At 31.0% G+C, this 15,722-nt stretch overlaps 3 protein-coding genes across 8 annotated transcripts; all 3 read left to right on the forward strand.

Moving 5' to 3' along the window:
• The first annotated feature begins 1,664 nt into the window (after window positions 1-1,664).
• On the forward strand, window positions 1,665-5,284 carry LOC143898109 (lipid storage droplets surface-binding protein 2-like). Its single transcript, XM_077407300.1, has 4 exons — window positions 1,665-1,822; window positions 2,786-3,135; window positions 3,282-3,495; window positions 3,952-5,284. The coding sequence occupies exons 2-4, from the start codon at window positions 2,824-2,826 to the stop codon at window positions 4,212-4,214; spliced, it is 789 nt and encodes a 262-aa protein (XP_077263426.1). The 5' UTR covers window positions 1,665-1,822; window positions 2,786-2,823; the 3' UTR covers window positions 4,215-5,284.
• A 1,429-nt stretch (window positions 5,285-6,713) lies between these two features.
• Window positions 6,714-10,535, forward strand: LOC143898019 (lipid storage droplets surface-binding protein 2-like). 2 transcript variants are annotated; one of them, XM_077407030.1, is made up of 4 exons: window positions 6,714-6,844; window positions 8,653-8,990; window positions 9,309-9,558; window positions 9,658-10,535. In XM_077407030.1, exons 2-4 carry the CDS (start codon window positions 8,658-8,660, stop codon window positions 9,912-9,914), a joined length of 840 nt encoding a protein of 279 aa, XP_077263156.1. In that variant the 5' UTR covers window positions 6,714-6,844; window positions 8,653-8,657; the 3' UTR covers window positions 9,915-10,535. The 2 variants fall into 2 exon arrangements, with proteins under 2 accessions (XP_077263156.1, XP_077263155.1); XM_077407029.1 differs by lacking the exon at window positions 6,714-6,844 and adding an exon at window positions 7,753-7,790.
• A 584-nt stretch (window positions 10,536-11,119) lies between these two features.
• On the forward strand, window positions 11,120-15,336 carry LOC143898020 (lipid storage droplets surface-binding protein 2-like). Of its 5 annotated transcripts, none has more exons than XM_077407034.1 (4): window positions 11,120-11,530; window positions 12,159-12,533; window positions 12,649-12,934; window positions 13,246-15,336. In XM_077407034.1, the coding sequence occupies exons 2-4, from the start codon at window positions 12,231-12,233 to the stop codon at window positions 13,485-13,487; spliced, it is 831 nt and encodes a 276-aa protein (XP_077263160.1). In that variant the 5' UTR covers window positions 11,120-11,530; window positions 12,159-12,230; the 3' UTR covers window positions 13,488-15,336. The 5 variants fall into 5 exon arrangements, with proteins under 5 accessions (XP_077263160.1, XP_077263159.1, XP_077263158.1 ...); XM_077407033.1 differs by having other exon boundaries at window positions 11,120-11,526; XM_077407032.1 differs by having other exon boundaries at window positions 11,120-11,439.
• The last annotated feature ends 386 nt before the right edge of the window (window positions 15,337-15,722 follow it).

Here is a 15,722-nt window from a genome sequence, read left to right on the forward strand (position 1 = left end):
TTAACCTTAAACTGGCCATCAGATAAATTTTGTTCACACATGGTTTATAATATCAAAGTTTATAATTTTTAATTGTCTGATTATTTTCCTATAAAATAAATTGTAATAATTTAAGAAAATCAACGCATGATTTAAGAAAATCAAATCATATTAACAAATTGTTATCAATTATCTGTGCAAATCGTAAAACTTGTATTAAAATAATCATGTATTATTATTATAAAAAACTGAGAACAAGAAATAATAATTTAAAAATAATATAAATTCTCGCTTCATTAATTTTTAAATTTTCAGTTTCTATAGTAATTTTTGATTATAAACTGTCATGAATAGGTCAGTTAGTGATGCTAATCAAATAATTATTTAGCAGAAATATTTAAAAAAAAACATAATTGTAGTAATTAACAATAATAGAATTTCATATATTGCATAATTTATTAATGCTATATCAATGATGAAAAAGATTATAACTTCCTAAGTAAACAGCTAATTTCAAAGATTTGCCGTTTAAGAAATCTTTTAAATAACATAATTTTAAAGTCAAAATATTTTTTACGGAAGCCGGACGTGTCTGGATTCTTCCGATAATTTTTAAGCCGTCTCTATCCGCTTATACGACAATCACATCAGCGATGATAACAGCTAAATTATCTATTTGACGATGTAGACGGAATGGACTTTGTACAGAGAAGACATGATTATGGAAAAGGACAGTGAGAAACTATATATATGTCCCCTTTTCATTTCACAGCACTATACTACAAGTATATGTGTTGTATGAGAAAGATCTATTCTACTTAATAATTAGGGAGCATGGGAAAGCAGTAAAAGAAAATTAATAATGTTTTCTTAAAACTATTATTTTGCTTAGACTTAGAGGGGTACAAATTATTTCACATATTGTTTAATAATTTGTGGTTTATGTATAAATTGTAATTAAAATATATTTTTTCCATGATTATACATATATTAGAAAAATAGAAAAAATTATTTAATTTTTTGGTTTATTTAAGTTAACTAAAAATATTGTATATTATGTACTAATGTACAAAAAACAGGAATGCAAAACATTTATACGTTCTCACTTTTAGCTCATTACATTATTCTATGGGATTGACCTTTGCGTGTGTTATGCATTCCGCTTCTTTTGAAAGGAATAATGTATTATCTAGCCACGGTTGGACGATATGATTGCGTGAAATGCATTAAAAGTTGGTCCTGAAAGTGAATGTTGTACGTATAACGAATAATTAAAAAAAATTTTATTTGGAAGCTCCAAAGGAATGTCTACAATTCTACATATTAGAGAGAAACATTTATATATATGGTATTTTATTTAAAATATTGCATCTGCGCGATAAAATTTCAATAATTTTGAGAAGAATAGTTAAAGAATAGAAAAGTTAATGTTTGTATAATAAAGAAAAAATAATTTTACAGTTAAAGAAATAATAAAATAAGAATTAATGCTTATATATATAGATTTGACAAGCACGTACATATATGTATATGTTCTTTATTCTTTCCTGAGTCCTCCTGAATTCTTAGTTAAAAACGATTTTGCTTTCACGAGCTCAAGGGATGAACAGCAGGTACCTAAGGATCTGACCGTGAGGACGTTTTCGTATCTGGTAATCGTTGAAAAATGTCGTACGTCGGTCAGTATTGGCTTATTCAAACTGCGTTCACTGCGCAGGCGATTCTCCACGTTATAAGTGTTCAACGTGCGTGACTGGAGTCAGCATTCGTGCCGAGGCACCAGACGCGTTCGAGAGTCACGCTGGCGAACAACTACCTGCTGATCGATTGTTAATCCGAGACCGTGAGTATTATTTTGTGACAAAATAGTGATGTTCAAATTCTTGTTTATCGAAATTTTATCTCCGTACGTTTGACTGATACAAGACAGAAGTTCTATTTTACAGTAAACTGTTAGATTTACGAAAATTTCAAGTTGAAAGTTACGACAGTAGTTCTTTCGCAACAATTTACTGCTTTTGCATGTACGTGTGGATCGTCGAGAATTCTTGTGTGTCTTATAAAAAGTTATATCGTTATATAGCACATTACACAACAAAGTTATCATTAAGTTTTTTAGGTAAATTGTTTGTTCAATTTGGAGCCGCGAAATTTATCTCGCATCTCACATTCTCTTATGAAATTTTAATTTTTACTACGATAGCCTGTGCATTAAAATTGTTTAAGTAATTACGATTATTTAACGATGAATAAAAATAATTAAGTAATTCGACAATTTAACGCGATCGTGAATATGTCTAGATTCTATCGACATCTCAAGGACATTGCCGAACTCGAAAATATTTTATGTTACTCGTATTCAAAGATACTGATATTTACGTCTCTTCATTTATCGTCATGAAAGACGATTTCCGGAGTTTCTCTTTCAGCGTTTTAGTAAAGTGCTTCGACAAATCAATTGTTTAAATTGTTATTTAATTTAATATTATCTAAAATGCAAAAGAACACATGCGAAAAATATTTTTGTTGAGAAGTTTTAGAAAGTTTTATATATAAAATCTCATTATTTATTTATTATTAAATATATAATAATACGAATAGTTCTCTTCAGTAAGTCTATTTAAATATATCTAATCTTTTCATCGAATATATAGTTTGCTCTAACATGATCTGCCATATCTCTCTATACATACGTTTAAATATATTTTGCAATATATTTTCTTCGAAATGTTTTTAATAAATTCACACAATCGTCACTTTAATAAATTTATAAATCATTATTGCAAAAATGTGTTTTTATAAACAGATATTTTCGACGTACGCGTGACAAACTTATCCGGAAACATGGCGACAGAAGTGGCGCAACTTCCCCATCTAAAGGTCTTTGATCGCGTGATGGAATTACCCATCGTTGAGTTGGCGGTCATCAAATCTGCGGAGACGTATTCTAGGGTGAAGGGTTCGCATCAGTTGATGAATTGGGCTCTGAGTACCGCCGAATCATCCATAAACATTGCGACGAGACAAGCGATGCCCATCGCCGTGCCCATCGCAAAAAAACTTCAGAGCCCCATAAATTTCGTCGATCACACGTTATGCTTCGGTCTCGATAAAATCGAAGAAAAAGTGCCGCTGGTAAAGGAGAAACCCGCACAGGTTTGTGACAGATCTCTCTCTACCGTATAATTATAATTAATGAATATTAGCTTATCGATTTGTATTCGCATCCGTATGTCTTTTGATAAATTAAAAGTTGAAACTGATAAAATAAGTACATTAATATATTGGATATATTTCTTTAGATTTATGAGAAAGCAGTATCAAGAATTTCGTATGTAAACGATTTGATTTTGCTACAAGCGACGAATTTGCGAGACATCAGCTGGAATACGGCCAATCAAATACTTGATACACGCTATGGCAGTGTGGCCGTGAGAGGTATAGATAACACGGCCGTTGCCGTTGATAAGCTCATTGACAGATACTTCCCTGCACAAGAAGAAGAAAAACTGATAGGTAAAGTGTATATTTTTTATTTTTTGACGCCTTATTAAAGTGGTTTATCTAGATTACTGAATAATTAGGGGAACTATAAAAAGTATATATAAATTAAGTTCTTTATTTTTTTAAATATTAAAATATTCTAAGCCAAGTGCATACCAGAATATTCTAAGCAAAGTAATACTAGAACGTAATGAAAGTCGGCGAGTTACGAGTCAACGAGAAAGTTAGTGAAAGTAACTGACATGACAATAAGAGTTTATCGTCGTAATTATAATAGCCACCAAATTACCGTTCTCTTTCATTATTATTAAAATTTAATTCTAATTTCTTTTCTAATAATAAAAATGTTTTTTATTATTAAAATGTAATAATAAAATTTAGATCAAATAACCGTCCAGACTTATCCCTAAAAATATACAAAAATACTTTTTAAAATATATTATTTTAATAATAAACATTTGATTACAGACATAAACACAGCTGAGGAGGACAAGCTGTTACATACTCTACAAACAGTCGGTCACCTGTCGAATAAAGCTGCTCGACGTGTGTACCTAAACATAATAAACCACCTGAGCACGATCAAGAAGGATGGTTTATTGAAGGCTTATGTCAACAGTTTAGTCGAGTTCCTTCGACTTACGAAATATCTTCACACTGTCAACGAAAAGCCACAAGCTAATGGCGAAATAAAAGAAGAACCACAGGATGAAAAGGAAAAGAGCGAATAAAAGCACTGCTTTCATCCAGTTTTTCTCGAAATATCTCCACGTATATGGTTATTTAAACCATTGAAAAATATCATTTGTAATTATCACTGGAAATAACGTTTATATTTATTTTTAATAATTATGCGCATATAATTGTTATTTGCGGTGAATATGCTTTGTGAATATCGTTAAGAATTGAAATATCGTGATCGCATGTGCTAATTTCTCGCAACCGAAAAAGCAATCGACATGCAAAAATATTCTGCATCAACGGAGCGCTAATATCCCTTTATGTGTTACTCTCTAAATACAAAATATAAAAAAAATGCAATTGTAAAAATGAGATATAGAATTGTGTACAGACAAGTTTAAACGCAATAAACTTAAGAAATTCCCACCATAAATATTAGCCAAAATGAAATAAAATAATGGCCTACAAACACTATAAAATATTGTTATATATATATATTAAATATATATATATCATATATATATATATATATATATATATATATATATATATATGTGTAGGTCCAGAGACAGTCCTGGAAACTGCCAAATGTCCCGGAATATACCGATATCAAAAATAAAAGTCCCGCAACATACTCTTCCGGACCTACATATATATATATTAAAAATATATTATATATATTATATATTATATATATATATATATATATATATATATATATATATATTAAAAATATATGTATATTTTTTTTATATAATTCAGTTGTGCATAAATTTGAATGAAATCGAAAAATGTGAGGTTTCAGATAATTATTGGATCTCAGCACCATGTATAAATATATTCCATATGTTATACAATTTTATATTTATATATATAATATATATGTGTATATATGTTATACGTATATAAATAGAAATGCTCCATTTAACGATTCACAGCCTTATACTGAGATCCTTCGAACTGTGTAATCTTCTTTTAATCATTACATACGAAATTTTCACATATTATTATTGACAAAAAAAGGATATTTTTTCCCATTTTAAAACTAAATGTTGATATGTATTTTGTGCACTAAATAAATGTAACAAATATATAACAAATATAATTGCAATGAAAATTTGTTATTTCGTACGTTTAATTAATATACCAATCTAATAAATGTGTGTAGGTAAAAATGCAATAGTGTTTTATTATTACTATTTAAATTATACTATTTTATAATTTTATAAACATTTATTTATTAAAATTTGACGAAATTTAAGCTTGGAAATGATAAATTCGACATTTAATAGAAAATACTTTACTACTTTTATTATTTCTCTTAAGTCTGTAATATTTATTGAAGAGACAATTTATTTCTGCTCTTTATCATGTTACCTAGAACAATATGAATGAACAATAGGAACTTATCGAAATAATCATACATATATATATACCATACATATACTCATTGCGATTATTCCTTATTGCAATAAATGATCATAATTCTTCACATTTCTCGGTCATATACTATCGCGCATGATAAAATTTCTTGAACTAATGAAGCTAATGAACAATGAAGCCACAGGAATAGGGTGAGCATGACAGACAAATATCTCGAACATTATAAAAAGTTGCGTCAGATTCATGATTCATCAAACGGCATCAACATTATTTCCAATTATCATTTTTCGCCGTAGGGTCAACTTCGTGGACTGTTCATTCGCTCTCCACGTATATTTATAGAAGTACGTAGAAAAGAAGTGTATGACCGCCACGTCACGGATGTTACGAGACCTTCTCTTTCCTCACTGCGCAGAAGCATAAATGGGACCACAGACGTACTCGTGTTACGTGGAACCTAAAGTAAAGACACATCAGGGGGTCAATCATGAATCTTTTCCCCTAGGGTGGAAACGTGAAAAATGAAAAATCTCTCTTTCTATTGATGTTAAATAGAAAGAGATAGTCATATAAAACATTTCATTTTCCACGTTCCACATTAATACATGATTGACCCCCAGATAAACTATCGTATGATGAAATCAAACTATAATACGATGTAACAACGTGTAATAAAAATTACAAGAATTATTTTAAATGAAACATTAAAATAATCTTTCGAAAACGAGTCTCTTTATTCAAGAAACATTGTTTAAAATTTATACATAAATTAAGAGATTGCTTTTGTTACTTTGAAATATTGAATGACTAAATAACAAATAATTAAAATAAAAAATAATATATAAAAAATTAAGTGATTTTCCAAATTATAATTAAATCGAGCATATCAGGTATAAAAAAAATATGTACATAACATAAATCGAAGAAATCTTATCATCAATTGCTTTCCTAAGATTTTTATAATAAAATTGAATAATTTTATTCCACTAATTATAAAAGTATAAAATAATATCTATCTCTCATTGTTTCACGTTCTTGTGATTAAAATAAAATTTCTCTTTGCAAACAAAACGAGTGTAAAATTATTTATATTTCTACCTTCCTTTTTAAAGGAGGGTATCTGACGCCCGTCTGACTGACGGTACTGTGCCGGTCTCCCCACTTAATGACGTTCCCCCATAGGTTACCGGTTTCAACACAGATATAACGACAGTCTTACCCGGCGTCTCGTGTAAATCAGTTGTACGCATCTAGATCTGACTATCAAGTAATTTTCCTCAGCAAGTTATATACAAATGTAAGTATATATTAAAATAAAGTGAAATAAGAAAACATTAAAATTGATAAGATATCAATTTTTAAATTTATATTATGTAAAATAATACATTTTGCTGAAATAATACAAATAAGTATTTATATTTAGTATAATTTATATTGCAAGAAAGTATAACCGGTACTATTGTGTTATCCTCTATGTTAAAATTATATCTTTTAACATGACCACCACTGTGAATAAAAACTGGCATTTTATATTAATTAAGTTTAATAAATTTCAGTAATTATAATTGTATTAACAAATAATTTTTAGCATTTTAAATACTTATTGAACAACTAATGTGAGCTTATATACATATGCATTATATACAATAATTTATATTCATGTAATAATAATTTACTATAATATTGTGTTGATCTGTATTTGGAATGTTAGGTACGGTTTCACGTCGGGTAAACACAGAGTTGTACGTTATAACGTAACCTAGCTAAAGTAAATATTTCATAAGGAACATCAATAGTCTTCTGGGACAAGAGAAAGTTTGTGTTATGGATTATCCCCGTACATAGAATTAGCACTCTTATTCTCGCGGTGTATTAAAGAGAAACTGCGTAGTAATAATTCATTGTTAAAGATAATCTGAAATAATTAATTTTATAATGTAAAAACGATATTTTAAATTAGATTGTTAAAAAGATAATTATATAAAGAAATTATTAGACTACATTAATTAATTTAATTAAATTAATAAAATTGAATTATTACAAGAAAGGTATAAAATCAAGTCTCTTTCATTATAAAAGCGATATTTTAAAAAGGATGTGAAATACAAAGAGAGCATTATTTCCAAACGTTATACTATGTGCATTTCATACAATAGCGACGCAATAGCAACAAAGAATAGTTTACTATTTCCTCGTCTGTTCCAGCGGATGAGTCATGTATTACACTCATAATCTAATGATCAGTTGAGTATATTAGTTCGTGTAATAAAAATCTAAATATTTGATTTTGCTTTATATTTTACATTTTCTTTTTGCGGCATTGTTTTACACATGCCGTAGATAAATGTATGAAACACCAAACTGAACATTTATATGTACATACGTATCATACATACTACAATCTACATGTATCACAATGATTTTATTCACCGTTATGTTTTCTTTTGTCTTCTTCTTTTTTTTTTTTTTTTTTTTTAATTTGCCAATCGCACATATGTTAGATTTACTAGGAAAAAATGGAGGAAGTTTGATCTTTGAGCTATATATATATACACAACGGTATCAAAGTATACGCGTCTGGCTTGACACATAATTAGATAACGAGATAAATGACGAGTTTGATTCACCGGCTACCGAAGGTACAAAGATCTCTTGAAAAATATTTGCTTGCCACATCGTACGCATTTATCTCTGAAATATACGAGTATACGTGCACAATTGAGCGATACACATAATTATCGTCATACAGCCACTTACGTAAAATTGTAAAGAGTGTAGCACAAATAACTCAGCGTTGCCACGAATCTAATTTAAATCCGCATAATATCATCACGCACTGTTAACGTGAGATCGCAGCTTATTATAATTTTTATTTATGTCGCATTGTTGTATCAATGTATTTATATGTATTCATAAAAATGGCATAAATCTTGAAATTTGTATTATAAATTTGAAAAAGTACATATATTTAAATCGCACATATTAGATATAAATATATTTTAATACAATGTATTTTTATTGACAAAGAATGCCAAGTTTGACATATGCCATTTTCGAAATAAGCGTTATGAGTGTCAATTTTAAATTTTATTTCGTTTGGTGCAGAGAGAATGACCGACGCAAATAAGGCAACAGCAAACTCCGCCACCGATGTTCCTCGCCTCGAGGCGCTAAATCGAGTGAAAAACATTCCGGTGGTCCATTCGGCGATTGAGAAGACGGGATCTACATATTCTTACGTTAAGGCTTCTCATCATCTGGTAAATTGGGCTCTGAGCTATGCCGAGGCAGGGCTGCAGCATGCGACCGCTACGGCCGTACCGCTTGCTGCACCCTTGGCCAAGAAATTCGAAGGACAGATCAATGCCGTCGATCAGAAGCTATGCGAAGGATTGGACATAGTCGAACAAAAAGTTCCGATCGTGAAGAAACCACCTCAGCAGGTAAACGCTAAAGGAAACCTGCCTTCTTTCAGTCCCCGAACAGTGGGGTAACTACGCAAAATCTGAGTGTATTTAAACTTAGAAAAATTTCTTTTTTTTCCAAATTTATTTACAAATTAATTTTCCCCTGGCTATTAAAATTTAATTTTATTATGCTTCTAAATTTTTTTTAAATGTTAACAAAATACAATTAATATAATATACAAATTAAATAAATAGTAAAGATAAACAATTTGAAATAATCTGAGTTATGTACCACTTGTTTAATTAATTGTGAAGTTGATGAGAAGAAATTAATGGTTTCCTGGCATTTGACAGATATACGACGCCGCCAAAGCGGTTATGAACAGCTCCCTACAGCCTACCATCGAGAAACTTAACACGGCAAAGGAATCAGCCACGCAACAGGCATCTACGCTGAAAGAGATCAGTATAACTAAAGCGAACGAGCTCCTAAGCACGCAATACGGCAACATGGCTGTACAAGGCGTTGACAATACCAGCGTGCTCGTCAATCGTTTATTGGACCATTACTTCCCACCGGTCGAAGGAGAAGAAAATGCGCCAAGTACGTTCTCGGAAATTTCATTAGCTTCCGTATTATATTGATTAACTGACTGGCATCGTTTTAATGATGATGATGATGATGATGATGATGTTATTACAGGTCCCGTCTCCGCGGATGAGAACAAAGTGCTTCACGCGGTACAAACGATTGGTCAGCTGTCATCGAAAACCGCTAATCGTGTTTACCATTCGGTTTCCGCGCAATTGAAGACAGTAAAAAAGGAAGACGTAGCAACGTACATATCCAGCGTGGTGGAAATTCTCCATCTTACGCAATATTTGAACCTTGGGCAGAAACAGACGGATGAGAAGAAAACCAACAGCCCGACAGAGAACAAGGACGAGGAGAAAAAATAAACCGAAAGTTTAAAGACGCTTTATTTGTTTGATGAGTTCATACGCGTTTAAATCGAGCATAATTTAATTAATTTGTTACGCACTATGAAGGAAAGTATTTAAAAAAAAAAACGTAAAATACGAAAAATACGAGAATTAAAGCGTTATAAAAAATTTGAATTTGTATCAAAGTTGAAAATATTGTATAAAAATTTTTGGTAAGACTTTTTAATAATTTTTTTTAACGAAAGCACTATTAAAAATGAAAAATATGTCGATACAAAGAAGTAATGTTTTTAATTCGAGCATCTATAAATAAATGTGAATATTTCGTTTTTATTAAACATTAAGTTATTTTGAACCTAGTTTATCAGATAATTTTTACAAAGTAAAAAAGTATAAAAAATAAACATATAAAAAGTAAATTGATGAATTGAAGTAAACTGACACAGGTACGTGTCCAGGTATTGGTACATTTCCTACGCTTAAGTGTACGAATATGCTTAACATATAAATTTTCGAACATTATACAAAACATATGACGATGAATTACAAACTACTTACTCTGTGAGAAATAAATGTTAAATATATATTTTATAAAGTATTATGTAGATGCATGCTAAAATATAATTTTGGAGAAAATGTTTCTTGTATTATTAATTATCCTCATTGATCTAAAAAGAAAGAATTGAATTTGAAAAGTTTAATTTTTTTAAACAAAGTTAAAGAATGAACTATATAACGATCATTTCCTAAAGATTATTTCATCCAATATGATAAAAAGGAAGATCTATATCGTACGTAGTTACCACCCTCTTCCCTTTACATATATTTCTATATTTTTCATATAATTTCAGAAAGGCGATAAAACTGATATATTTTATATTTTCTAATAAAAATATTAAGAAAAAGACCAAAATTAGTACAATAACTTTTTTATGTGTTATTTGTTTTTCATTTACTTTTATACATATATTTTTAATTAGTTCATTGGATTTAAATAATGTTTATGCAAATAATAAAATATTAAATAATAATTTTAAATTTTAATTAAATGTAAAAATTATTAAATTGAAAAAAATAAGATTTCAGCAAATTTTATAAAATTTAACCAAATTTAAGAAAATTTTTATTTAGAAACTCATTTCGATCAATATTTATAGACTGTCTCAGTCTTCATGTTACCGACGCACGCTCCGAAATGAGACAACTATCGAGAACTTGACAGTAGCGGCGTAATCTCGTGGCATCTCGTGACGACCATATTTCCGCTCAATACCGGGTGATGAAAAATGACAGCAAACGGAGCAAATTATTTGCTACTACGTAAGAGTGTATAAATAATTGAACTCGCAATCGTCCGGATAAACAAATTTCGTAGTGAAATGAGTCAGGGATCAAGGTACAAAGGCTCCGATGCTTGTGGAGAGGGACAGTGAGAGAAGAGAATAAAAGAAAGAAAGAGTAACAAAGAAGGAGGAATACAAAGCCATAGTTGCCATAGGGCAGCAGGCCTGCTGGCGTCCAGTCGCGACGAACGCGTCGAGTAAGTGTCAACGGTTTCGCTTTATCATATCACGTATCGGTCGGACCACCTTGTCAATTCACGGCCGTGGCATTGATCTTGAGACGCGTATGTACGTACTACATGTCTATAACTATACTGGCTCGCACGTTTCCATCGATCGGAGCGAACTCAGCGAACAATGAGACGTAGTAAGCCGCGCGCATTCCTACTGCGCTCGCTGATGCTTTGTGCTCCAATCATTTATTAGTTCTTGCTCAGTGTGTTTAAACGTATTTTTGCTTCGCGAACGCCGTGTATGTCCTGTTTAAATTGCAATTCATGTATAAGAGGAATGCGCTAATGGAATCTAAATATTTGTTATTAAGTCATGGGGTGCCTAATGTAATAATGATCCGACTCTTATGATGTAATGCCGATGGTAAAGAATGTCTCATTGAGTGTTAAGTATCGGAGTAAAGAACAATTGCTTCTACGTTCATAAATTATTTATCCTTTTGTTCATTTGCATTCTACGTCAATAATTTATGTACACAATTTATACTTTTAAAAGTTACAACGCACTTGCGTCGTTCTCCGTCTCCTCATGTATTTCCTGAAGTAAAGGAGTTTGTTGAAAAATATTCAATTCAATTATTTATATAGTCAGTTTCTCACGAAATTTCATCTTGCTGGTTTTATTAAAATTGTTTTACTAAGAATTCAATTGCTGTTAGAATAACTTTAATATCTTTTCACAGACTGTGCAGTCACAGGAACCAAGAGGTTATTCGTTTTATCCATGAAAAGGAGATCTCTATTCAATTACAGCCATGGATACGGAATTCTCGGATCAGTCTTATCGAATTCAAGCTGTCGATCGCGCACGTAAAATACCCAGCGTGAACTACTTGTGGGATAAATCTACAGAGGTATACGAACGTGTAAAAGGCACAAACACATTTGTGAATTGGGCCTTCGACACTGTTGAGAGTGTGGTGAATACGATGATAGAGAAGTCCCTGCCAGTTGCTCGATTGATGGAGAAACCAATTTATACGCTGGATAAAACACTGTGTCAGGGCATCGATTTCGTCGAAGTTAATCTACCGATAATTAAAGAAGAACCCAAACAGGTGATACATACAAACATAAATTTTTATCCATAATATGGATTTCTAATTACTTTATTTGATTTCAGATTTATATTAAAATATATTCACTTTTTTATATATTCTTCCTTTTCTCTAGATATTAAATCGCACCAAGTCTATGGTATCTGAACGTCTCCGTCCTGCAGTTAAAACTTTTACCGATTTAAAGCAGGAAACCAAGCAGAGAGTAAGGGTTATGACGTTACTTACTTATTACAAGGTTCATTACTTACGTATCTACAGCTGGCAACAAGCCGACAAGGTCATGTCCACTGAAACTGGTATCAATATTTTAAAGACTGTTGACAATACTACTGATTTTGCTGAAGTTATGTTGGACAAGTATCTACCTCCTCCGGAAGAGGAAATTCACACTGATACAGGTAATGTGCACATTTTGTTTTTACGTAACGGATTTAAAAATAAATCTACCTAGTAAAATTTGTTTCTTATTTAAAGTGGAATATATAAGAAAAGTGTAACTTTAAAGAAAAAGTTGTCGCACATACAAAATATGTGATAATTGAAAAAGGCACGCTCTCTCTAAGATAAAGTCATAAATGTAAGCTCCTGCGAATTGCAGTCAATTTTACATAACATATGTATATAAAATTATGCGACAACTTTATCACAATCAATTAATCAGAAAAAATATGTGTTTTCTCTAAATAATTTAATTAATTTATATTTACAGAGCGGTATTTATGTAGCGAACACGTTAAGCTGCATCATACGATGGAAAGACTGAGCGAATTCAGTACTCGAGCATACAGACGTATTTACTACGCGTTAATGGAGAGGTTGCAGCATATGTATAAGATAGAAATACTTATTTTGGTATTACATGCGCTTGTGGTTATCCAGGCTATCAAGTTCTTGGAATCGGTAGTGAGTTTCATTTTTAAATTATTCAGCGACTGCCTCTTTTCGTCTTAGAAACACGCTCTAGTCCGTTTTAATCGCGTATGCGATAGCACTTAAAAAATCAGACTATTTTTGCCATTTTTTCACAAAAATTATGCCCGACACGAGTATATTTTACTTGCAAACGGCGAATTTTACTTAACGCGGACATCGTGAAACGTGTGACCATTCGCGGAATAATTTCACGGTCCAAAATAGATTAAAAAGAAACTGTGCTCTCAGCCATGATATATGGCAACGTTTCTCATGATATTTCGCATTTGCACATTTCCGACCTTTTAAATAATCTTCCAACTGCCGTTTGTTAAGAAAAGTAATCCAATTATTTTTAAGAAGAAAGTAAATCCCCAAATATATAAAAACTGATTTTTTACAGAGACGATAAATATACAGGATGTTCCAACGCGCTTTCTCTGTTTCGTAAATTTAACTAAAGCTTAAATAATTTATATTCAGCTTAAAGAATTAAAGTTCTGAATTATTAACAATTAAAAATTAAATAATTAAAATTTTAAAATTTAAAATTTAATAATTTTTGTACATTAAACAAATAAATATCAGAAATTAAAAATTTATAATAAATTAATTAGTGAAATAGCATTTTAATTTAAACTTTATTACCAAAATATTTAATATCAAAAGGGAAACAATTGTAATAGTGTGTACATTACATACGTAACATCCTGTATATTTATTTTTATTTTATTGTGTTTTTTAAATCCAAAGTAGACTAAAAAAATAAGAAAAAAATATCTCCGTTTGAGCATTTATCTTTATATATACTTAACCATTATGTGTTACACCCACAAATTTTTAATCTAGTTAATAATGTTTGTAATGCTGGTCGGATTGTTAGACTGTATATTCGCGAGGACGAATCATCAAAGTGATGTTATCGTTGTTCTTATTTTAAGAATGTAGTACGATATTTTTCGTGAAAAGATTTGTCCGTGTTCATAGATGACTTCGCTTTTCGGACCCTGTTATCATGTGACAGGTATACGTACTCGAAAGGCGTGGTGCTCGCACATTACATGAACGCTTAATAATATCTTATTTCTACCATTTTTTTTGTTATTTAGATTTGTATATAATGTTTGTTTTTTTTACGTAAACAAATTATTTAAAATATTGTTATATACCCTTGAGCAAAATCGATCCCGAATAGATAATAGCATTTTACGTATACTTACTCTAGATGTTAGAGTGTATAATAAAATACGTGTCTAGGAATATAATTGCGAATGTTAAAACAAGTTGAAAATCGAGATTTTAACTGTGACGACTGTGATGAAAAAAATGACTCTAATTTATTACCATTTCATATCGTATCATGTGTTATTCTGGATAATATTGGATAAGATAAATGTGAATAAATTAAGCATTATAAATATAAGATTTTGCACAATTGGTAATATTAAAAGAAAGTTGTACAACAAAAATATATATATGTTAACATTGAAAAGCAAAATGGTTTGTAGAGTTTTAGAGTGCAAAAATTTTTGAAGTTTTACTTTATAAATGTCAAATATGTTGTTTAAAATTAAATAATTGCCTCTTTCTTGTATAATGATAATGACGCTAATAATAAAAAAGTAGAAGAGATTCTCTTTAGTTTAATAAATGGCAAACGTAAAAATAACCACCCATAATGCACTTCAGCTTAAAAAAACTCCTCGTAAAATTTCACAAACTTCCGTACTCTACGGATAACTAAGCGACAAGTGACTTATAAAGCGGGCAGACTGCATATAATTGTACTCACATTAATGATACACGAACCTGCAATTGTTTTTATTTTCTGTACTTACTAACGCATTTGTATAAATAATTGCATATAAAAATGTATACATTAAAGACACTGGCATTGAAATACGCACTTATTTACCCCGTGTTCGCGCTTATCACGTAGTCCTGTTGCCGACGCTCGCGCGTTTAACATCCACATGCGGTCAACGTTAAGATTAGGCGAAATAGATGTAAACAGTCGATATAAAAATCCGACCGTGGCCGCTTTTTTTTAAAACAAGCCATTTCTCAGAGAGTCGGTCTCAAGCCGCGAGATAAGGGGCACGCCGCGGCGCCGGAGCACCGAGCGTTGAAGAAACGAGAGTATATTTTTCTGATGTCAGTGCCGGAACATTTATCACGTCCCGTCCCGCGGAAAACCGGGATGAAGCGATGGCGATGGCATCGTATACGTGCTGCGTATTCAGCAAACTCGCAGCGAGAGAGAAGATACGCGCC

This window comes from Temnothorax americanus, unplaced genomic scaffold (assembly GCF_048541705.1).
Source record: "Temnothorax americanus isolate GAGA-0224 unplaced genomic scaffold, ASM4854170v1 Scaffold22, whole genome shotgun sequence".
Lineage (NCBI taxonomy): Eukaryota > Metazoa > Arthropoda > Insecta > Hymenoptera > Formicidae > Temnothorax > Temnothorax americanus.